At 36.5% G+C, this 25,743-nt stretch overlaps 1 protein-coding gene across 4 annotated transcripts in view; it reads left to right on the top strand.

Annotated features, from left to right (window-relative positions):
* The window catches only part of FBXW7 (F-box and WD repeat domain containing 7), a 182,452-nt gene that overhangs the window by 80,170 nt on the left and 76,539 nt on the right, over window positions 1–25,743 (top strand). For 2 of the 4 annotated variants that reach the window (XM_051790557.1, XM_051790554.1), the window contains exon 2: window positions 1,522–2,079. In XM_051790557.1, the coding sequence (XP_051646517.1) occupies window positions 1,591–2,079 (489 nt within the window). In that variant the 5' untranslated portion in view covers window positions 1,522–1,590. Of the gene's footprint in view, window positions 1–1,521; window positions 2,080–18,432; window positions 21,337–25,743 lie in introns of those variants that run through there. The other 2 variants (XM_051790558.1, XM_051790556.1) reach the window with 2 other exon arrangements.

The following is a 25,743-nucleotide window of genomic DNA, read 5'->3' on the forward strand; positions in this document are numbered from 1 at the left end:
CTTTTGGTTTGGGTTATGTGCCCTAAGTGTCCTAATGCTTTTCTTCCACTGGTGAAAACAAGTCAGCACATTCCATTGAATGTATGCAGCTTAATTGCCTTTTAGTATTAGCTTCTCCTTCACTGATTGGAGCTAATCACTAATGGATGCTTTCTTTGGACACAATATTTCAGCTTTTGACCTTATAAGGTTTTATTTGGGGGAATTGTCATCTAGGTAGATATGTAGAAACTTAAGAACCATGTCTTTGGGTTGTAAGTAATGTTTCCCTGAGGAAGACAGGTGCAGAGAGTTACAGAATTCCAACTATTAATCCACCTCAGAGCAAGACTAGAAAAACATCTGTAAATACGTTTCTGTGGCTTTTATGATACAACACACTGAAAATTTTCATAGAACTATGATTTCTGATATTTTGTCCCTACTTATCAATAAGATGAATGTTTTTACCATTGTCATGAAGCAAAGGTGGCTCTACACACGATGACAAAGTTACTTGTTTTCTCTTTGCACACTTTTTCATGGGCAGCCTGTGTATGTACAGTGAATTTGATTACTTGTTGAGTTCATGTCCAACTTCACCTACTCAACACATTGCTTGAATCTAGGGAAACTGCAGTCTGGATGCACCAGCCTCAAAGGCTGTATATGTATAGCTGGAAATCTAATATCAAATTTAAGAACTAATTAGTATGTATTATACCCCTCTGTTCTTATATATCGCTTGGATGAACATGTGCAGCTGAATATGTGGATAATTTGGAAATTGCATTAGTATTTTTCAGTTTCTATTAATATGCACCTAAATTTAGCCTCTGTAACTTCTGAGAGTCTCATTTAACAATTATTGTAGCTTCTTAGAGTTTTACTGCTAACGGTGATTTTTTTTCCAGATGAGGTGTATGCCATTTCTGGGCCACATGGGCTGGTTAGTCTGCTTCTGACCACTGGGCATCTCTGTGGCCAGCTTAAGAGTCGGCAGTGATAAGGCTGTATTCTTTAATTGGTGTTCTCTTTTTTATTTATCTGAAAGAAAATTAGAGTGATGAGAAATGAAACTTTCAATTATACCTGAAAATATGCCTGCTCTTAATGCGTAAGCCCAATAACAGTTCACTTGTGAGTAATATATAAAGTCTGTAATCAAATGAGAAGGAAAATAAATGCCATTGGAAATTATCTGTGTCCAATTAGACAGTAATTTCACATACTTGAATCTTCTGTTAACATGAATGCTAATGGTTCTCGTGGATTCTCTAGGAGGGCAAGTAGTTCCTCTGAATTTTGCAGAATCTAGTGCTTACAGAGACCATTAGACTGTTTGACAGAAGAAATAACTCTCTTGCTAGAAAGTTGCCTGCAGTTTGTTTGGGTTTTTCTAGTTGTGTGTCAAGTAGAAATTATTCCTTGTTTCCTGGAATTTGAAGTTGTCAGGAATAATACAATGAAATAGGTTTTTACTGCTTTATCTAATTAAAGAACTAACTTCTGTAATTTTCCACTTTTTCTTTATCTCCTTAGAATGTGAAAGCATTTGCATCTTCAGATAGCCTAGCCAAGGTCCAAGAAGTAGCAAGCTGGCTTTTGGAAATGAATCAGGAACTGCTCTCTGTGGGCAGCAAGAGGCGACGAACTGGTGGATCTCTTCGAGGTAATGCTTCCTCAAGCCAAGTAGATGAGGAGCAGATGAATCGAGTCGTAGAAGAGGAAGAGCAGCAGCAAAGACGACAACAAGAGGAGCAGCACATTGGGAGGAATGGAGAGATAGGAGGAGAAGAACCTGGATTTGATGACAGGCATGAGTCTCAGCAGGAACAGTTAGAAGAAAATAATAATAAACTTATTACAGTGGATGAAGAATCCACGTGTAATCAAGAGGAAGATGATGATGAACATACTGGTGATCAAGAGGAGGAGGTGGAAGAGGAGGAGGAAATGGATCAGGAGAGTGATGATTTTGATCAGTCTGATGACAGCAGTAGAGAAGATGAACATGCTAACAGTAACAGTGTCACAAATTCCAATAGCCTCATGGACTTGCCCATTCACCAGTCATCTCCATTCTACATGAAGACAAAGGTGAGAAGCTACTTTTTTTTTTTTGCGTTCTTCAGCCTAATTAACTTCAGATTTTGGAAAAAAAATTGCATATTTAACATAAATTAAAGTTTTACAATGAAACAAAGGTTTTACTTCCTAAAGAGATTATGATGAAGAATTTATGTAGTCCACAAAAACTATGCTGTTTTAACTGTTAGTAATCAAATTATTTGCATGCATTTGACGTGAGTAAATACCCCTGTGCATTTTAAGGAATAGAACTCTTGATGGCTATGTTCAGAAGACTAAGGTGTTTTTTTATAAATATTTCTACATAAGATCTTCCTGGCATTTTTTATATTTTCTTTCTCCAAGCAGGCAAGAAGGAAGGTAAGAAATCATACATATGAGGCATTCTGTGAGAAGATCTGGTTCATTTAGATAAAAACATTGTAATGGAAAAAAAGGTTGGAAAACCGTGAAACAGAAAGTTTTTGCTTCCATCCAGGTTCTAGTGAATTTGTGGACAAAATACATGTTAAAAAAAGTGTGTTAGGCAGTCATTAAGTTACATAATGTCTGCTTGTGAGGACCTTGTAAATTGTGTGCTGATGGTTGAGAACTTGTGATTTGCAATAAGAATCTGGAAATTAACTTTCATATTTTTATTTCTACTTACATACTCTAACGTTTTACATTAAAGTGAAAGGTTTTGGTGTATTGGCTGCAGTGTACGTTAGTAGTTTGCTATATTTTCCAAATTCGTCAGGAAGGAGAATTTCCATTAACTCAGCAGCAGCAAAAACTGAAAGAATAATGAAAGCAGTGATACTTACTAATAAGAAAGAGGAGCAGGCTAGTGTACTTCTGGAAGAATGTTGTTCCTAAGCCTGTGTACTAATTTCTTTTGTTTAATCATTCATTGGTAATAGAACACCTAACTTCCTCTCATCATTCAAAAAACAAAACCCCCTCAAATTTTTTAATTTTCCTTAAAAAAAAATAATTAAAACCTGATGTAAAACAAAACAAAATAATAAAAAAGTCAGTTAACGTAGGTTAACAGGTTGAGTATGAGCAAAAACATACAGAGATGGATAATCAGAATTGAAGAGGCACCTGAACAGGTAAATAGGTTAAACATTTGCTTCTGGGATCTGCAGCAATATGTTTTTGTTAATAGCATTAGTATGCAATTCACTTGAATGTTTAAAGTATCAGAACTAACATCTTTGAATTTTGAAAAGTCATAATGTTTTCGCATGAGTTTTTAGTAAATTATATAATTTTATATCTATAATTCTAGTCCTCAAGGTACTGAAGTATATGCTTTCTAATTTGGAGTGAAATACTGCCATATTTCATATCACTGGATTGGCTTTTTATAACTGAAATTATTGTTTTTATTTCACTGTATTGGTTTTGTTGGATTTAGTATGATTTATTGAGTATCATATGTCCAGTTTTGACAATATTTAATGCAGGAAATTCTTACACTCAAAAATATATTTTTAAGTCTTTGAATTGGAAACTTGTCAAAGTGCTTTGTAAATAGCTACACTCAAATTATGTACAGACAGAGCAGAGCATAATTTTTGGTGGTGGTCAGTTCTGAAGCTTTTTTTATTGTCTTCAATGCTGAATGCAAGTTTTGTCTTTCTTTTTTTAATGCATATTTGACACAAACTGAGACAAGCTGGTTTAGCCTGAAGGAAGCCCTCTGAAAGATATGCACAATTTCTATGTGGCCTGATAGTTGCTCTGTGTATTGTTTTGATGCAGTGCTAGTCATTTTTGTCTGTGCTCTGTCCCCAGGCTATGCTTCTGCAAGAATTGTTGGGGAGCCAGGTAGCAAACCCTATTTAGGAATTGTTCTTGATTCATGGTGCAGCTCTGTTTTAGGTAGTTTTAACTCTGTACCTGAAGGATCAGCACAGGTTAGAAAACTGCTTGAGCTGGCACTGCTCTAGGTCATGATTACACAGTAAAACTGATAATGCAACATTAATGTTGCCAATTCATTAATAAACCGACATTTAACCACAGGAACGCATTCTGTGTTAAGAAGTTTTATGGAAATATATCTATGCAAGCATGAATCAATTACCAGAGTCAAAATAAGCACGACTAATTGATATGCTACTTTTGAGAAGAAAAAGGAGTGTTAGTAGACTCATCAGCTGTATTTACGAGTGATTTTGGGTTCTACCTGTTGAAGATTAGACTCATCCTAAGAGATTCAAACCTGGTAGACTTATTTTTAGCATTTCAGATATGTTTCTTATCATATGTATTTTAGTATGGTCTCCTAACTCTGGCTGAATTACCTTGCTGTGTACTATACTCTGTGAAACTTGCTTTGTGCCACCACTATGGGCAGTGATGGCTGAATCCCCTAGTTGATGTTTGTGTGTTAGATGTAAACCTGGCTCCTCAGCAGGCATTCCCAGTGCAGCACAGTTTGGTCTTCTTGTATATATGAGGAGCACACTTTCATGACTACACAATACCAAGAGATATCAAGTGATACTCAACAAAATAGCAACTGCTACTGCCATAGGTGTCGTTACGCAGCTCATCTTAACTTTTGGATATATTTGTTCTTTTTCCTTCTACTTTTTACTCCTTTCCTCATAAACTACTGAGTAAAGTTTCTCTCTAATCTGACTTTCTTTTGCTTATTGGCCTGCAGAATCCTGTGTGGTTAAGGAAGGAAATGTTCGTTTCCTGCATAACACCACAATGTACCCTGCTTGAGTTTGCTGCCTGTCACCTGGGCTTCCACTTGGCAGCAGCAAGCTCTCTGTGTTTTACCTGATAAACTTAATCAGAGGCATAAGCCCCATGTATTTATATAAAAACACATTTTATAGATACATTTTCTGTAATGTTTATATAGTATATATAAAATGATATAAAAATGTTTTCCTCATAATACCTCTCTGTGCAAATAACTGAGATAATTGCTGCCATCATGTTGTGAAAATGTTATGACAAGGGCGAGTGCACTTGAAATGAGAAGGCCAGTGGTTCACGAGAGTCTTCATTGCATTCACCAGCAACACCCAGCCATCCAGAAGGATCCTTGTGGTTACCTGTTATGATTTCCTGCATAAAATGTTAGGCTGCTCTGTATTGATTTATATTTTTAGAAAATGTCACTGTTTGAAAACAGGAAACAGTTCAGCAAGGAAAATCTATCTCATGCCTAGGTTTAATGCTTTTTGTTATCGTCGGTGTTTAAACTTCTGCACCTTTGCTCTGCTTTCTTCCTGTCATCTGACATTTTTGACCATTACAATTTTATTATTTTCATATTGTATTGAAGAGCTTTTTAACAAATGTGGGTTTTTTTCCTGCATACATAAAACAAACAATGTCTTCCCTGAAAGGTGTCTTAAATGTAAATAATACAGACACTGTGTCCATTGGCCATATTTTTTCCATTTTTTGTTCCTGTTATGATTCCTGTTGGTTTCTGAACACTCTCTCTGATTGGGGAACACCCATCTTGAATTGTAGATATCTTTATATCTTGATAAGCAATCTGGATGAGGGATTGAGTGCACCCTCAGTCAGTTTGCAGATGACACCAAGCTGAGTGGGAGTGTTGATCTGTTGGAGGACAGGAAGGCTCCATAGAGGGATCAGGACAAGCTGGGTCCATGGGCTGAGGCCAGTTGTATGAGGTTCAACAAGACCAGGTGCTGGATCTTGCTCTTGGCTCACATCAGCCATATACAGTGCCACAGGCTGAGAGCACAGAGTGGCTGGAAAGCTTCTCAGTAGAAAAGGACCTGGAGGTTCTGCTTGCCAGCAGCTGAACATGAGCCAGCAGTGTGCCCAGGTGGCCAAGAAGGCCAATGGCATCCTGGACTGTATCAGCAATAGTGTGGCCAGCAGGATCAGGGCAGTGATTGTCCCTCTGTACTCGGCACTGGTGAGGCCACACCTCAAATCCTGTGCTCAGCTTTGGGTCCCTCATTACAAGAAGGACATTGAGGTGCTGGAGTGTGTCCAGAGAAGGGCAACAAAGCTGGTGAAGGATCTGGAGCACAAATCTGTATGAGGAGTGGCTGAGGGAGCTGGGGTTGTTTAGCCTGAAGAAAAAGGAGGCTCGGAGAGGACCCTATTGCTCTCTACAAGTTCCTGAATGGAGGCAGTAGTCTGATGCAGGTTGGTCTCTTCCCCCTGGTAACAAGTGACAGGACGAGAGGAAATGGCCTCAAGTTGCACTAGGGGAGGTTTAGATTGAATATTAGGAAATACTTCTTCAGGGAAAGGGTTGTCAAACACTGGAATTGACTCCCCTGGAAAGTGGGATGTACCACTTACCCCTGGATGTACCACTTAGGGGCATGGTTTAGTGTTGGACTTGGTAGTGTTAGATTACTGGCTGGACTGGATGTTAGAGGTCTTTTCCAACCTAAAGGATTCTGTGATATCAGAACTGAGATTAAAACTCAGTGGCAACTGCACCAATAGTTAAAATTTGTTTATGCAATATATTTACCCATTTATATATCACATTATTCCATGCATTGAGATTCAGTGTTTGACTGATTTGTTTGACTGATTCAAGCCTTTTTCAGAGAGCTTTCTGTTCTATAAGGTTGGTCTGTGTCCTTTGTACCTACACATGAGAATTGACACTTGGTTGTATAGAGGGTTTATTTTTCAGTGGTTTTTGTATTTGTGTGGAAGGATAGCATTAATTTTTTATACTGAGGAAACGTAAGATTGCACTCGGCAGTTTGTACAGAGTGAAGTGAAAAGGGACTCCCCTATAAAAGTTTGCAGTTATTGTCAGCATTATTAATAGACTAGAAGGGATAGGGGAAAATTAAGCATGGTTACAGAACTACTGATCCTTGGAAGCACATTTTTGTTTTGTGTACAGGCAGTACATGCAATTGAGAGAAGGTTGCAATACTGTAGATGGGGGTGGTTTGTAAGTGTGTGTTAATCTTTTTCTCCTCTGAGCAGCAGAGGGGGCTGCTATTGCTTTGCTGCAGTCCCATGCAGACTTGTACAGTGTTGCTTTGCAAAGATTTTCCTTGGTCCTGCAGCTAAAAGCCTGAAGCATGTTTTTTAAGTGTAGGGAATAAATATAACTGGAACAGGAGGTCTCAGGACTGTTTATTGGTCAAGAAATCTGTTTCCACTATAGAAAATGATGCAGGAATATTTTCTTTAAAAGAATAAGTATTAAACTTGGCTTGTATGATTGAGAATGCAATGTATAGTTCTCTGCTCTGAGTGCTTTCCCAGGAGAAAGAGAAAAACTTCATACTACAAAACTTTAATCTGTATTTTTTGTGGGGATCACGTGTAAGGTATGTAAATTCTTCATGCCTTTCATCTCCAGAATTGCCTAACAGTTAATGCTAAAAGAATTTTAAGCTAAATAATAAATTTGCCTAAAGATGTGTCAGAAAGGCTACATTTTAAGAATTGTTCTAATTGTTAAAAAAAAAAAGGGGGGGAACCCCCCAAAAAGCAGTGGCAATTTAATTTTTTTTCATATTGCTTCTTCCTGGGATTCTTCTTTTTAATTGAAACTTCTTTCACATCACTCTCTTTTAAAGCTCAGCAACTGGCAAATTTTCTCCTCCCTTGGTTATTCTGAACTACAGCACTAGAGTACAATGATTTAAGATAAGTAAATGATGGAGGATAAAAATGGTCTTTACATTTATTTAGTCTTGTTCAACTTATTAATGAGTGACTGGATGAAGGGAGAGAGTACACCCTCAGGAAGTTTGCTGATGATACCAAACTGGAAGGTGTGGCTGATACAGCAGCAGGCTGTGCTGCCATTTAGAAAGACCTGGACAGGCTGGAGAGTTGGGCAGAGAGGAATCTAACAAAGTTCAACAAAGGCAAATGCAGGGTCCTGCACCTGGGGAAGAAGAACCCCTGCACCAGTACAGGCTGCTGGAAAGAAGCTTTGTGGAGAAGGACCCGGGGTCCTGGTGGACTACAAGCTATCCACGAGCCAGCAAGCTGACCAAGAGGCCAGTGGTGTCCTGCATGCATTGTGAGCAGGTCACGGGAGGTGATCCTGTGAGCAGGTCACGGGAGGTGATCCTGTCTCTCTACTCAGCCCTAGTGAAGCCTCATCTGGAGTGCTGTGTCCAGTGCTGGGCTTCTCAGTACAAGAGAGACATGGAACCCCTGGAGTGGGTCCAGTGGACTGGATGAAGAGACTGGGGCATCTCTCTTAGGAGGAAAGGCTGAGGGAACTGGGCCTTTTCAGCCTTAAGAAGACATAATTGTAGAAGAGGGGATCTTATCTATGCATACAAGTACTTTAAGGGCAGGTGTCCAGAGGCTGGGACCAGACTCCTTTCAGTGGTACCCAGTGGCAGAATAAGGAGTAACCTGCTCCAGGTGAATCTGCTTTAGCAGAGAATTGGACTAGATGATCTCCAGATGTACCTTCCAACCAATCTATGATTCATTCTGTGATTTAGAACTGCCAGTCATAATTACTTTTGCATTACCACGAGTTTAGTTATTTTCAAGCAAGTTTTGCTGTTTCAGAATATATTTTCTTTTTACTTTTCCAATACAGAGCCTTATTTTTGTAATGGACGGTAATCACATCAGAAATATTCATACTTGGAGATGAATATAAATCAACAGTTTTAACCTTTGATTTATTTCTCATTTATATACTCTACAGTTTAGTGCTAATGATTCCAAGCATGCAGGATCATTTGGAAAGGTTATGCAACTGTCATTAAGATGTAGTTTGTTAAATATTAGAGCATCCATGGAAGGAATGCAGATTTTCCATTTCTCTGTAGATAGCAAGGTTCTTGCCCATCAGTACTAACCTGCAGCATGCTTTACTATAAATATCAATGCTTTGTTTGAAAAATACTACTTAAATGCTGTGGTTTTACTTGGCTGTGTTAAGTTATGGTTTAATTTGCTGCCCAAAGGCTTGCAGGGGTCTAGCTGTACTTTTGTCATTTCTAAGTAGAATTGTTCCTACATCTTCACTTGCAGATAAAACTGGTATTAAATTATTGCTGCTCTGCTAATTTTCCCTACTTTGTAAGTGGATCTTGAAGCTTGCTAGTAGATATGTGGGCTCTACTCTATGAGTAATGTGGTTATTCCTCGTAGAGTTTGTTGCTTATCTAAGAACTTGGCTATCTAGTTCAGCTTTCTCATGCAAAGTTCTTGAAATATTTAGTAATTAAATTTGACTGTTATGTTAAAATGTCGCAGTCAAATTGCAAGAATTTATTCTATAATAAATTCTGGTGTTTTTTTTTTCCTTTATGAAGGGTGTCTTACCACTTTTCAGTATGATTTTTACAAATATTACAACAGAATTAAAGGACAGTGATAATATATAATTTGTGAAGAAAGTGTGTATAGAGAGTCTGTGAAGGAAGACAAGTACTTTAACAGAAAACATTGATTCTGACAGTTTGTGTCATAGTTTGGACTACAAAATTCTATTTAATAAGTAGATTTTAATTAATTTTCTGTTTTCCCTTCACTGCAGAAAGATGCATTTTTTATTTTTTTTTAAAGGTGGAAAGAGGTAATGCTGATTTAGCTTCTTGTTACAGAGAGTGCTTACTAGACTGAAGTCCTAGCTGAGTAAGATATAAGCAATTTTCTACTTCTGTGCCAATAATTGAGGTCAGTCTTTAAACTCCAGTCAAGGGATTTACGTCAACTAGCCACACTGGAAAATAAACCTACAGAGCTTTGCATTGTGCCGGTTTTCTCTGTAGAGGTATTTGTCAATATATAATTGCACCTTTGCAGTGAAGCCTACATCTCAGTGTACACCTTCCATCTCCTGGTGGTTCTTACCGGAAACGTCCAGTAGTTTCTCCTGAACATATGTGTAATTCTTTTGTAGCTCTAGTGGTTGGCTGTTCACAGATAAATTTACGGCAGTACCCTAAAGCAGAAAAGATACCAGCCACCTTGGGAGGGGGGGCCAGAAACCGACTGAAATATTTGAATTGTCCTTTCATTGCTTGGCTAATGCATTGCTCCCTAAAGGTAAATATTGGAAAGGTTCTTGCCCATGTTACTCAAACTGCTATATCGGTTTACTTTGTGTAGAATAAATTAAATTGATGCCTTCAGGATAACTACATGAAGCATGTCTTGTTGTCACATACTTTTTTGTAGGCTTTGAAATTAGTGTTGGTTAGGCACCTACGTGGTTTTTGCTCTGCGTCTTTTTCTCAAAATGAGAATTAGTGTGCCTGGTTTTTTTTTAAGAAAAAGAAATCAAAATTGCAGTAGTGCTATTTCAACTCACCAATTATATGACAAAAACATTATGAAGTAGAAATCATGAAAACGTGCTTCAGAATCCCTTCAGTATGCTTACTCTGTTGGATGTATGGCTTGTCTAACAAATATATTTGAGAGCTCTGCCCTACTTAAATATATAATTTTTTTTCCTGGTGTTGTTCTTGACTGTATGGGACATGCTGTTGCCTGATGTGATCATTAGCCTGAATATCTCCAGTCTGTAGTAATACAGCTGTATTTACTTGAGCGTTTATCAGTGGATGCTGTTGCTCTAGGTGTCTGTTTTAAGCTGCTTCTCTTTTTGGAGCTTATCTGAAGTTGGTATTAGAAGTTATAAAACTTGATGCAAGTGGTGAATCAAAGTGTGGAGAAAGGAAAACTTTTGCTGGTGAGTTAGTTTTCGGTTTTGTTGACGCCGCCCTTCCCCAATGGTTGTTGTTAAATATTCTTTTGACTGTGAATTTAAAGTATATATTTAAGAAATATGAGTTATGGTTAGGAAATTTCTTTCATTTTCTGAAGTTTATACTTATAAAGTTATGAGATCTGAAATTAGCTTAGGGGGCCGGAGGAACAGAAGGTGACCTGAGGACCAGAACTACATTTAACAGCTGCTGTGGGACTACCATTTTTTCCTGATGCATTTCTTACCGTAATCTGCAAAATAGCAGTATGTCCTTTATTTCTGTAGGAGACTTTTCATTGTCTGCAGAACATGTTGCTATTCAGCAAACTGTGCACAGTGAAGTCATTTACATACCTTTACAAATTCTTGAGTATAAGGAGAAAAACTAGACAATGTGAATTTTTAGGCTAGTTTAATCATTTTTGAACAGGCAGAATGCTTAAAATAAGTGTTTGAACAGACAGCATCTAATGTCCATTGACAAAGGATGATTTTTGGCACATGAACTGTTCTTCTTTGCTAGTATATGGTATCTGATCTGTGTGTGAAGCTGTGCTTGTGTAGTAATGATATAATATGCATTTTGTGTAGACTCATTGGTCAACCATTGTGGTTTGTTTAGGTTGCGTGTGAATGTTTTACAGTTTTGTTTATTGGTGAAGTTTCTACTAGAAAAATCCCTGTGAAACCTGGAACTAGTGTTTCTGTGAACAGTTTGTTTTGTCACAAGCATCTTCACCCTTCTATTCACTAATGTGGTTAATGAACATGCTGTCTAAACTCTAACTTCATGCAAAATTTGTGAGGATTCTCCCCAATCTCTCCTGGACCAACAAGTTGAGGAATTCACCAACTTACTGTAAAATGGGCTTTACGTTAAAAAAACTTTGTGTGCATTGACTGTGTATGGTACAACTTCTGATATAATGTTACATATAGTTAATTGGTGTTGAAATTTTAAAGGTTAATTGGTGTTGAAATTTTAAAGGTTAAAGTCATGAGTTCTTGTGCATAGATAGGTATCTCGATAATAATTACTGGAATGCAAGAGAAAAGCATTGCTGTTGGGCATCTCTTCTGTATCATTTCTCCTTTCTTCTACTCTTGCTAATTTTAAATTTTGTTTCCTTAGTTTGTAACAACAAGAATTGGGAAGAGGGAGAGGATCTGACAAGGACACAAATACTAAGGAAGTGCAGAGATTTCTATCCCAAGTCAAGGTGGTCCAAACTTAACTATTTCTTCAAAAACCTTATTTCTTTTGATTTTTTTCTTACTAAAAGCTCATGTTTTCTACTGACTTTATTGCCTGACCATACATTGCATAGTATGAAAGGAGCAGATTGTGAATTTTAGTAAAATTCAGTATAATTCAGTCTTGGAAGACAGTGGCTATGCTTTTCAGCTATGTCATGACATATTACTCAGTTAATGGTTATAGTATCTTAACACATTTGTTCTATCCCTGGCGCCTCAGGTGAAGTAGAAAGTGTACTTATTACCACCACAGATTGCCAGCAGGGATAAATCCCACCTTATTCATCATCAAAAGTCGTTACTACTTAAAGTATTAGCAACATTTCCTGTAAGTGCAAATCACATTCTTATCCAGTCAATGCTTAGAAGAGGAGACCTTTTGTTCTTCTCAAATTACTGAGTGTCCCTTAAGGATTACCCAAATGTATAGGGTGCTAAAAAAAATTAAAAGACAACAAATAATAAACATAGTTTTGCCAACGTCATAATTCCTTCAGTATGATCCCTTAGTCAGATTTTCTAAAACACACACAAAAAAATTGACTTAAAATAAATATGTAAAAATGAAGTTAAGAAACTGGAAGTGATGTGGCCAAATGGAAGAAATCAGACATAAAATCATTCAATATAGATCACTTGTTCTTGCAAAGTGTAATAGTGTTGTCCCTCAACTGTAAGCTGGACTTCATCCAAAGCAAGGACACTTTCAATTGGTACGAGGAGGCACTCACCCTTCTCACAGTGTTTGGCTTTGATGTAAACCACTAGTATTCCATACCCTAGAGCAAGTATGCAACACACAGGTGTGCACATGTATCTATTTTGGAGGACGGGCTGTTGACAGACTCTGACTCTTTCTACACTGTGCCAGGCAGAATTTGGTGCTGGTGCACTACCTTTCTTTGTTGGCAGGGTTTGAAGTCTGAATATCAGACTGCCAGTAAACTCACAGCTGGACTTAGTTGACCATATACAAAATGAAAATTCTATCAAATACTTACAAGTGTTTTAAATTATAAGTGAAATTTGAACAAATCGGAGAAAGCCAGTGTTTGTGAAATAAAAGTACAGGCAAGGCTGCCCCTTCCTCTAAAAAAAAAAAAGGTGGAAAAAAGGACAGACAAGTGAAAGATCAAGAGTGCCAGCTCTTCGACGTACTACCTGCTTTTTTTCTGTGGTCTGTGCATTCTTTACTTTACATATCTTGAGCTTTATAAATAGCCTCACACCCTTTTGCAGTATGCTGTTACCAGCTGAAAAGGATTATATAGCTTAATTTGGTGCTATCAGATGAATGCCATCGTAACAATCAGTTGTTCCATTTGTTAGATTTATGTATTTACATGTATTTTACAGTGCTAGTAAGAAAAATAGTCTTATATCAAAATAGACCTTAATATCCATATTGTTTCAAACGTACAAATTGTAATACTTTGCATTATTCAACCTTTTATTTTGGCAGTAGGCAATATAGCTAATCTGGAGAGTGTTACTGTGTTGTCAGGTTTGGTTTGGTTTTTTTTTCTTAATGCTGAATAAATGGTATGTGGACAGAATTTCACTACAGAATAAAAAAAATACTTAGGTGTGTTAAGTGGCAGAAATATTTTAATGCCTATCTGATATTTTGGGGATTTTTCCTGTTCCCATTTAATATGTAGAAAGAAAGAAAAGTCTTAAGTCCAAACATCATTTTTGGCAGTGCCCTTTTATACGTTATTCAGAAACTGGTAATCATGTTTTAAATATTTTGGTACTGCCTTGTTTATTTTTGTATGTGTAGGTATGTAAATAGAGAATTTCTCATTTAAAGCCTTGCATTTTACATGGAAGGGTGATACAGTGATAAGAAAAGCTGAATTTTTCAGTATGAAAAATTAATTTTTTTGTTTTCTTCTATTTTTGTAAAAACAACCTCCTTACTAAAAAAGCCACCCTCTTTCCCTTCCCCCAGCTTATCCTCAGCTGGGAATTTAACGTGCATTTTAATCCAGCATTAAATATTGCATGACTTCTCTACCTGTTGCTGTAGTTCTTAATTCTTAGCTTTATTTAAAGGTGCAACAACAGCATAAGTAAGTGGTCAGCAAATAAATTCCTGCAGAGCAGCTGTAGCAATTCTTTTTAGCAGCTGTTACAACTCTGAGTAGACCGAAGAGTTAAACTTGCTTATCCAACAGGTCATGTTATAGCCAGTGAGGCAGACATTTCTGGAATATTTATAAAATGCAAGAAGATGCAGCTGGATTTCTGTTGCATACCTAGAATATTTTCTGAAATGTTTAATGAAGAAATGAAGATACATGCTTTAAAAATAGTTTTTTAAAAAGTGACAATGACAATAAGACCCCATAGTACAGTAAATAAAGTAATAAAGTTAGGGGAGCTGTGGAGTAAAGCGAAATAATAAAGACCTCTAGTTTCAAGTGATTATTAGACACTTACAGGCATGTCTAAATATGGTAGGAATTATTTTTTTAGATGCTCATGGTTAAGTATCTTTTTAATTATATGATAGTATCATTAGTATTGATATTATATAGTCTTGTCAATATGCAGTTTACCAGGCAGTCTATGTTGTTTTCATAAACTGTCCATGTGACCTTACAAAAAGTTAACTTGTGCAAATGGTCCCTTGTAATTAGTCAAGTGCTCTATTGCACTAGTACCGGTGTGACTGAGGGCAGAGCTGCAAGTACCTGCATGTTCCCTTCCCTTTCTTTGGAGATGAAATTCTGTAGTTGGTGAGATGCCTATGCAGCTTTTATCATTGATGTCTCTTCAGGACCAGTATTGGACAAAGGGAACTGATCTAATATCTCGTTGCCCAGAGATGGAGGTCTTGACTACTCTTCACTTCTAAACACTCTTCGTCTCATCATGCATCTGGCTGCTTTGTGAGCTGTTCACAATAGTGGAAAAATAACTTAGCAACAAAAAAAGTTGAGGATTTTCAGGTATCCTACTTACTGGAGTTATATTAGAGCTCACAAACCTGACAAATTTTACAGCCAGTTTAAGGAAGAGTTTGGAAAAAATGGCCAGAACAAGGAGGATGGAAGGGCTAGCCGCCTCCTTTTTGCTACTAGAATCTCTAATGAACCTTTTCATTTCCTTTTAGCTGCAAAGATCAGCTGTGGGATTGAACAGATCCAGTGGAGATCTGTTATTTTTTTACTCGCTGACATTCAAACTCACTTCCATTCGTGGTTGCAATTAGAAATTGTAAGTAGTGAACCTTTGCTGTTGATTAATCTGACTAACTGCTGGCCTCCCCAGCAAGCAAGGCTGATGTAGTTAAGTGCCATACACAAGTATTAAAATGCAGCAGGTCAAGTTTGAGTCTCATTTTATTTCTCTGTGCGCTCACACTTAAATGCCAGAATACTTAACAGATACGAGCATGCACATAGGCATGAAAAATGTCTAGTAGGTATGTTTATCTCATGGTTTCCCCTTTGCCGCTAAACTTGATATTTCATATCTTGCCTGCTCTGTACTAGTGGACTTCTGGGAATGCTATCTTGTGTTTTGCCAGACAGAAGCTTTACCATCATCCTTATCTGTATTTTTTTTGACTTTTATAATTTCTTTTCAGTATAGGAGTGTCATACAAATTGTACCATCTTCCACCAGCAGTTACAAAAGCCATAGCTCCTTCTTGCTCTTTCATGGCAAAAACTGTAAGGTAGCTCTATTGTATTAGATAAAAATGTTTTTCATCACTGTAGTTTTTAATGACCATGCCTGGATATGATTTCAGAGCCAGAATTATAGCCAGGAAGTATCATTTGAGTGAATCTGAGTTAAGAAAATCTGGGTTCTTCTTCACTGTGTTCTTAAACTTTGTTGCCAAAGAAAATGAAGCTTGTGCAGTTGAGACATTTGCCTGTCATTGTCATCCTTTCCAGACCTTATGAATTTCTTGACTAATTTTCACCCAATTTGACAAAGAGAGAGATTACACAAGTTTTCAAGATAACTAAAGGGTAGGAAGGAAAGGGAGAGACTTATTAGTACATCTGCAGACTTCGCAGAAAAGGAAGTCTATGAAGTGACCATTACCTGGTAAGACATAATTGAATTCTTGAGGAATTGAGTATTTCTATGATCATGTAAGCAGTTCAGTCAACATTTGTTCCTTCCTTTAAACCATAGAAACCATTTATTAGTCAATACTCATAGTAAGGTACAAACCTGAAATAAAGCTTTGCTATGACTGGACTGTTCAGAGTGAGCCTTCCATGACATTTTGGGACCATAAAGCCTTGGAGAAGCTGGAGAGTAATTCAAGTGCAATTTGAACTGTCATGGTAGTCTAACTTGGAGCCAGACTTCGTTCTTGCTGTTGCTTGTGATACAACAGGTCTACTCCTGAATGTTTCATGAACTATAGAGAAAACCATCAGTTTGCATGTTTAAACTAGTAGTTTTGCCCCTTTTGCATACTATTCAAGTGTACGTTTTTTAGGAAATTTTGATCTCATAAGATCAAAATTGTTATCCCCATTGATTCCCTCCATACCCTCTTCAGGAGTCTGGGTCATTATCTTTTCTTATATGTGCAGATGTTTTTATTGGGTAAACTTGGATAGAATACAGACTGTTTAAAGCAATAGGGTTTTTTCTGTCCAGAACCACTAATACAGTTGCAGTTATTTTTGTACAGCAGTACCTTTTAACTATACAGCTGGTTCATTTGCCTGTACAAAACAAGCTAATGTACAATGTGTCATTTGAAAACTACTTGTATATTGATATTAGAAATCCCTCACATAAATAAACTTGGGACCGCAGTAGCTAGGTGAGTGATTACTAGGGTAGTATATGAGTACCTTGCTTTGCTGACAAAGTGGTTCTTGGTCTTTCTAGACCAACAGGGACTAGTGTGAATATCAAGGGAATAATAAAGCTCGTGTATAATGTAAATTATAGTGCATTCTGTATGCAGCACCTATGTGGAGCTTACTACAGATGTTATTTAGGGAGTATATTATGAAATATATTCAAAAGATTATGATGTTACTATGATTGATTTGAGAAGGTAACTTTTGAAACGTTGCAGTGCTCTGCTTTATCCATTTGAGGGCAGCTGTTCACCGATGTTAAAAACTGTGGAGAACCTCTCTGGGGTTCTGCTGTCTGCATTTTAATTTTTCTGTACTTACTTCATCTAGGTCTGTGTAGGTCTTGTACTGTTCCATCACCATATTAAAATATCATGATTTTTAAATTTTTTTTTCCAGTAATGTTAATATGCAAAGCAGTTGTCAGCTCTAAGAGCAAATTCTATAGTGTGTATGTAAGCTGGTTTTCAGTGTTGGGGTAATTTCTTAGATTCGTGTCTTAAAACTGTGACCTGACTGGAAGGTATGAAGATTATTGCTGCTTACTACATGCTTTCATTTTACAAAGACACCACTTCACTGAACTGACCAAAAAGAAACAATTTCTTTTGTTTACAGTTGAAAGTCCCTGACAATCTCAAGCTGGTATTTTCAAACTCAAGGTTTCAGGCATTTTTATGTGATCTGATTTCAAATGTGATCTTCCAATTACAAGGACAGGTGAGCCCTTGAAAGGAGCATCACTGGAAATCGGCCTCACTTTATTTAGAAATAGAATGTTAGAAAAATATATTACAAAGCATTAAATCTCAAATTTTCATAATTTCACGTGTGTCAAGTTTATACATGTTCTCACCGTGTATAATGTAAAAAAGGACTTTTAAAGATGAAAACAACAGTGATTCTTTAAACTTAAATTTAGAGCTTAAATTAGAATTATATGTGTAATAAATACAAAAATAAGTGATATCTACTATATTCAGTGTATTCCTGACACTTCTGAGATAGCCAACCCTCACCATTTTGTCTTCCTGTTACAACCTCTTACTGCTTAAATTAGACTGTGTTGTATTTTCAGGCTAAAGACTTTCACTTATTAGATGTTTACAGCTGTCCAGCTTGGGGCCTTTAAATATTACTGTAAGACAATTATACTTACAGTCAGTAACGTGTAGGAAATACAAGACTGAAAAGAAAGTGATGATACATGGAAGTAAAATTGGGCCAACAAAATCTCATCTATTAGTGCAACTCTTTTTCCAGGAGATGATGGTAAAAAAAGGCAGGGGAAAAAAGACACAGATAAAAACTGGAGCTTTTTCTTATTGCCATGATAAAGTATGAAATCTAGCTTTGTAATTTCACATGGGACAGAAAAAAAGTGCCATATTTTGTCATGGCTTTATCCATGTAAAAAGGGGACTACACTGAATGTGAACTTGATGCTTTTTTCAGCTAGCAATGTGTCCCTGTGCAATTACTCTAGAATATTTTGGACATTCCTGAAGAAAAACCAGTGTACTACTGGGACTTCATCTCAAACCACACAAGAAGGGCTGACAATCCCAAGTTTTGTCTTTTCAGAGGTGTGAGAATAACCTGTTACTGGAGACTTGCGTGGTGAGCAGTGCTTGGAGAGTGCAACACCTCAGTCTTGTTTGCTCCCCAATTGTATGTAAATTTCTAAATGGGCCAAGTTATGTTCCTGTTTTGCACTTTTGTTCTGAGCTAATAATTAAAAAAAAAGGGGGGGGAACTGAGCCTGTAAAGTAATAAGATGCTAGGCTCTGATACCAACTAATAACAGCTGGTGATCTGCTACGCTGTCAAATTCTTTCAGCAATTGCGCAATAAAGTACTCTGTTAAAACTGAGTTTATTTCAGCGGTTTCTCTTAGTGCACACATGCATGCAGACAATTCTATATGCAATTAAATGAAATGCCAAATATTTATTAAACTAGAAAGTAAGGCTTGCTTTGTACAGAATAATGTATCTGATCTTGTATTACATACTATAAAAATCTCAAATTATATAAATACATTTAGGTCAACTTCACACTTTGCTGGAACTATTGAAATGGTGACCAGTTTGTCAAAATGGAAAACTGATCTGTTGCTTCTTTTTGAATGATACTTCCATAGGGTATGTGAGTTGATCTCTTTTGAACTTTTGGCTCTGTTCTTCACTTTAGTTATTCAAAGTAGAAACAAAAGGCTCCTCTTTACCCTCTTTGGAGTACTTCAGTGAAATTTTCTTATTTGAATGAAACTGAGATTCCAAGACACTTATTCTGAAGCTTTTCAGCCAAGTGAAAGCCTAGTACTTGTTGTATAAAATATGAAGTAATTCAGAATGAAGCTATAAACTAATGCTATTGCTATTGAGTACAGTGTAATGGTAAACTGTTTCTTGGAGTTTATAAGATGAAGTATAAAGTAGGAAATGTGAAGAGTCTTTTAGTAGAAAATGTACATCTAAATGTGCTTTAGAATAACATCTGAATTGTATGGTAGAGAATAAAAACACGCAACCATCTGTGCATGAAAATTCTGTACTACCCAGCATTGTCACAGCTTTTCTGTATGCAACTGTGCAACATCTGTAAAGAAATAAGGATTGTCTTGTTTGTCTGAGAAATATTTTCTTGTAAGTGAAGGCTTACTGTAATGTATATATACTCTCAGTGAAACACTAGGGATTTTTTTCCTTCTTTTTTTTTTCTTTTTAAACCTTTCCACATGCAAATGTTTGGTGGGGGGCCCTGTATATGCAAGTGAGACATGCTTACAGCTTGGCTTTTTGAGGGGGAAACAAAGGGCTAAGTGGAAATGCTAATACAGTCATATTTTAATGCTGTCTTTTGTCAAGTTACATTGTTGTGCTCCAAGCATTAAAGCATTACTGCACTCCCTCTTTTGCCCTCACATAATTATACAGTTAATTATCTTTGCTGGTTTGTGCATAAAGGGACTTGTAAGATTTCTTAATGGTCATTTATTCTCTGTGTTTTGGACTGTGCTGACTCAGTTCATACAAGAGCTTTGATGGTTTTCTGCATCTCTTATCAGCAATTTCATAAGACATTTTCACAGGTCTTTGTCTCTTTCTACTTAGTTTTGCTCAAAAAGGTTTTCAAAATATGAATATGCTTTTAAGAAACATGTCCAAGTATAGGCATCAGAAAGGGATTGTGGGAACCTAGAGGTATTGTAGGAAAGCTAATTTGATCAAGAAATTATTTAAAATGGAAGCAAACTAATTGTGGAAAATCTGAGTAATAGACATTGCTGTTCAGCTTTGTTTGGTGGAGTACCAACCTTTTTACTGAAAAATGGTCCCCAGTCAGGTTTGTTGGTAAGGCCAGGCAGACCTCTCCCCACATCCTTCAAGATATGCTGTTGTTTTGGAGGAAGAGTCCTTCTCCTTTACATCAGTGTGATGGATAGGCCTGAGGAAACTGGTACCCAAACTCCTGATGGCCAGAAGAGGAAAGATTGTTGTACCGTTGCATCCTTAGAGCCAAAGCTGCCTGGATGATGCTCCCCCCACAGCCACAGGGAAAGAGGAGGAAGTGCAGGCTGGAGTGCAACAGTAGCTTTGCTTCTACTTTTATTAAATGAACAAGTTTTGTGCCAATGCCACCATTTTAGGGGACTCTCATTTTTTTCCGTTTTTCTTTTTTTTTTTTGGATCCATTTTTCTTTCCTTTTGTAACTTTTGGACTTAGCAATATATTATGTTTGTGGAGGCTATAATTGAGAAACAGCGAAGTCCAAGTCAGTTTTTCATTTGATTTTAGTGACACTCCAGAACAAACCTGCTTGTGGAGTGGTGGAGTTGATCGTGCAGCAATGCTGTCACTCTCTGAAGGTTGCAATCTCCTTGACTTCCCCTTCTGAAAGTGCAATGCCAATTTGCAAAAAAAAATAAAAAAAAAAAATAAAAAAAAATTCTTCCTTTAAAGTGCAGGTGTAAGTGGCTCTGGCTATTAAAACTCCAGGCAGTCATGATTTTCTTCGTTTTCAATCTGCAGATCCCTTTTTGGAGAAGGGCTTTTCTGACATTGCAGGGGAGGTCCACCAGCTGTTTGACTGACAGGAGCAGTCTGCCTGCCCCTTGGTAGTTTAATTCCTGTCTATACTAGGATAGCTTGCACTTCACTGAGCAGCAGACAGGTCAGGACACTTGGCAGGAGAAGGTTGAGAGACAAAGGCAGCAAGCTTTGGGGAGCTGATTCACCAGTCTGAAACTTAAAAAAAAAAAATCATGCAACTTTAGAGCAAAGTTTTTACCAATGTTCTTCCAGTGTTAGTAGACTTGACAAAGTAAGAACAATAAAATGTCCAAACCTGGGAAAACTGCCATCAACCATGGCTTGGTTCCTGTTGATCTTAAAAGTGCCAAAGAACCTCTACCACACCAAACCGTGATGAAGATATTTAGCATCAGCATCATTGCACAGGGTTTGCCCTTCTGCCGTAGGCGGGTAAGTGTAAAAGTCTTTAAAACCTGAATTTTGATCACTTGACTTGTAGCTCAGTGCTTTGTCATGGTGCATTCATTCCGTGAGGAAGTACTTATGTCTGTCACTATCTATTCACTCAAAGTGCCATTATTTCATTAATTCTTCTACTTTAATTGAAACTGTACATGTTGTCTTAGCTATTACTCATTTAAAGGAACACGTGAGGGATTCTTTTATAGCTGTAAACCATATGGGGAAAACAAATGCTGTACAAAATAGGTGCCTTCATAAATGTGTATTTTGCTGTTATTCAGTCTTTTAGGTGATGAAGCTTGGAGTATAATTCATTGAACTCAGTTCTGAATTGTATTGGCATATGTGACTTACTGGATACTAAATTAGAGAATTTAGAAATGTTAAACTAATTAATATTTAAGCATTTTTAGTAAGAATTCTTGAAATAAAATTTTAATAGTTTTATAACTCAGTAATGGAGATAACATTTTTTGCTGTTACAGAAAATAAAAATAGCACGTTACTATGTGGTGGTTGCGATATAGTTTATATATAGACAATCCTAGCCTGACAAACTATCACGGGTCTTATGCTACAGCTTCAGGAACTATATTAATAAAGTGGCCCTTAAAAATCATTATATGAGTTTTGTATTGCTGCTGAAGAAATGCTGTTTCTGTTTATTGATGCACGTTTTAAAATCTAGCTCACCTTTTGTAAATATACTGGCTTTCCTTGAGTGTCAACATACTACTTTTTAGCAACCTCAGTTAAATCACAGACAAAATTTAAATTTGACGAGATCACATTGGAAAGTTTAATTTCTTTCTACTGTGTTGTTTGGTATATCTTGGAACATTTCTTATATATAAAAGGTATGCATGCATTGAAAGCTAGCAACATAATGTCAATCTGCAGCAATGCAAAAATTAGAACACATATATATATATACACACACATGACTGTTTAATATTGGATCATATGCATTTCAGAAAAGTATTTTTTTCCTGAAATTAGATATTATACATATGCGTTTGCTGAACATGGAATAGGAACATTTCATAATGTTGGAAGTGATAAAGTAATCTCCTATATTTTAATAGATGTGCTTTAATTTTTTTTATATTATTTGAGAACTGTTTCCTTGAAAATAAACATTTGGAATATGTTTTGATAGCTTTATTTCCTTTGTCTTGGATAAAGCATAGTATACAGTGTAGAAGATAAGTTTCGGAGCTATATTTCACAAGTCTTTTTAGTGACTGTATTAATACGTTATACTGTTGGAACTTTAATGCTGATGTCTTACGTGTGTATTTTCTGTAATGAGAAGTGTGATCACACATTAACTTCTCACAAATACAAGAAAACCCTCCCAAAATCTAAAGCAGTTCTCTGCAGATTTTGCTCTGTTCCAAAATGACCAGAATGATCTTGTTTGTCCTGTCCTACACCACGTTCAAGCAGTCAATTTAATGTTTTAGCTCTAGGAGGATTTAAGAAGCTGTTCAGCATCTACTTTTCTTTTAACATTAGGACTAATGAGGAAATTTTGAAGCATCTTAAATGTATATTTTATCAGCTAAGATATCATCAATCTATTTATCTTGTGTTCTGAAACTAACAATTCTCAGTATGATTGCTGCTGATAGTGGAAGAGGTAAGAGCTCCACCTTTAGTCTCATGCCTTCTAACACTCCAAGCCTGCACGTAAGTCCTAGTGATTACCATATTGGGTTCCCTCCATGCTAATACGCGTAGGTCGCATACAAGTTCTCCATTTTCCTTTCCACATGTTGAAAAAACCCATACCAAAACCCAGCCTAATTTTTGATATCAATAAATGAGAGAATCGATACTTTTGTTATCTAGATTTATTCCTTTTATTAAACATAACGCAAAATAGGAATTTTGACACAAAGTCTTCACCAATATGCAATGTTTAGTTTTTAAAAATTCTACTTTTCATTTAATAAGTAATGCATTGAATTATTTAGCACTGTATGTTCAGAGCTAAGCTTGATGTACTTTAGAACACAAGCTACCATTTGCTTCCAGGTTATTGACTTAGTACTATATTGATGTCAACTTTTTCTGAAAAGTGTACATTTGAACCATTCGAACACTGACCTGACTTAAAGATTATTGACCTTCTCCTTGTTTGAACTCGTTTCTTCCCCTCCTTAATTGTACATTAGACCTAACAAACCATCTTTAAAATGTGTACTGTGATCCTTGAGAGTAAAAATACTTCCGTTATGAGAGCTGACAGTTCATGGCTTCTGCATCCTCTGCATTAGTTATACTGGGCTTCTATCAAGAAGTGCACTATAAATGGTCACAGGACTTAACAGTTTGCCCTTATGCATTTTGTCAGTTTGCTCATGTAGTTAAAACACTTGTCTGCAATACTGCTAATCTGAATCCAGTTAAAAATAGTATTACTTAGCATTCTTTGTGTAGCACTGAGAATAACTTTAGTGTATAGCTCTAGAAGTTCTGTACTTACACAGTAAACGTATGCATTCCTTAAAGTTGTTACAGAAAACACTGATGCAGTATCATCAAATATAGGCATAGCCATGATCCTCTTTAGCCTTTAACATATCTTGTATAGGCACTGAAGTAGATTTTGCAGTATAACATGAAGAAGCAATGAATACCTTTCAGCTAGTACACACTTAAAATATCAGATATCATTAGCTCTTCAGTGCGATGTAACTGCAGCTGATCATTGAACATACTTAAAAGATAGTCACGTATGTCACGTATGTTCCAAAATCAAGTGCCGTATTTTGTTTGCCACAGTGAATACTTTCAGTTGACAAAAAAATTGGTCTCTTAATTATGTGATTTTTCACTTAGACTGCTCTTAAACTGCCAACAGTAGAAGTGTTTTTCCTTCTGAACTCATAATTCTTAACTATTTCAAAAACTGTATTTTAAAAATAGATTTCTTCCCTCTTTAGTTTTCCAGGGCTTTTTCCTGAAAATTCCACTGCTTGTTGCTCTTGAAGACTGCTGGATGACAATTTCATCACATTAAATACATGTTTTTAAGAAGTGCTAATAAGCTGGAGAATTTGTGAGAGTGACTTGTTCACTTGCAGCATTCCTTCATTTCAAGTGGTTTAAAGTAACACTGAACTGGTATAAAGCAGGGGTTTCAGTGTGCACCCTGTGGTGTTCCAAGCTAGAAAAGTCAAGGTAATAAATGTATCCATTTTCAGTGCCTGTAATCTCAGATACACCAAAAATTCTGTTATACTGTTCCATTTTGTGACAATAGTTTTGCTGTATGTGTGTATATTTCACCCTTAAAATGGATCCAACCGAATTTTGACAATTCATCACCTTTTGGTAGTTCATTACTGAAATATTTCCGTCATAGGGTGTATTTTTGTGTTAAGTGAACATAGGATAAAGCATTTTAAGCATTAATTTATATACCATCCTGTATTTTTCAAATAAGAGCATCCACTGCTCTTATACATTACATATGGAATTAGTTGGTTTGTTACTACAACGGAGCACTTGGAACAAGACTTTCAGTCAACCTTTTCCTGGTTGACTGGTATGCTAGTAGTTTGTTTAAAATACTAATATGACTTACGCATGAACAACTTGACTTATTTGGACTTGTTTCTTTATCCCTTAATTTCTGTGTTAAAACAACCAAAACACTCTTTTCATTATCAGTCAAATCTGTGTAAATACTTGCACCAGCAATTCAGCCAAGCCTGTCCATTCAGTTTTTCAGGGGAATGTAGTCCTGAATTTTTCTGGAACAAATCATGTTTCCTGCTTGAGTATAGCCCTGTATTTCATGGATGACAGTAAGATGTTACTTAATGGACAAAAAAACTACTTAGCTTTCTCTGAAATGATATATCCTCTCATTTTACGCTTCCCTATATTGCACCTGACTTTGCATCAGTTCTGAGTAATATAGAAAAGCACTAAACTATTTTCCCCTTAAACAAAAAATAAAGGATTCTTTTCTCTTGCAATTTCTCATCATTTGGTAAGAAGAGACTGTCAGAAGAACATAAAGAAAAAAAATGTGTGAAAATGTGCATGTGTGCACATATATATATGTATATATGTTTAATTTTCTAATTTAAAACTTAAGGTGATCTTCAGAGTCTGTCACTGAACAAATCAGAGCACTCCCACATGCTTGTGTCTTCTACAAGAGAATTTTTTTGGTTCTGGGCTTTGTGGCAGGGAACTTGATTACGGCCAGTGGTGGTAAGATGCCTCTTTGAGTGGCTGTCTTTCAAAGCTGCTTTAGTCTTTACTTAAAATTCCGTTTTTTGTGTTAGAAAAATTGTCAGAGAAGTACAGATCATGGACTGATCAGCGGATGTTTAATAGGAAAGGAAGTTTGTTCTTGTCCCTATGCTTATTTCT

The sequence above is a fragment of the Manacus candei genome, unplaced genomic scaffold (genome assembly GCF_025592945.1).
Source record: "Manacus candei isolate 608988 ecotype Guabito, Panama unplaced genomic scaffold, ASM2559294v1 h1tg000028l, whole genome shotgun sequence".
Lineage (NCBI taxonomy): Eukaryota > Metazoa > Chordata > Aves > Passeriformes > Pipridae > Manacus > Manacus candei.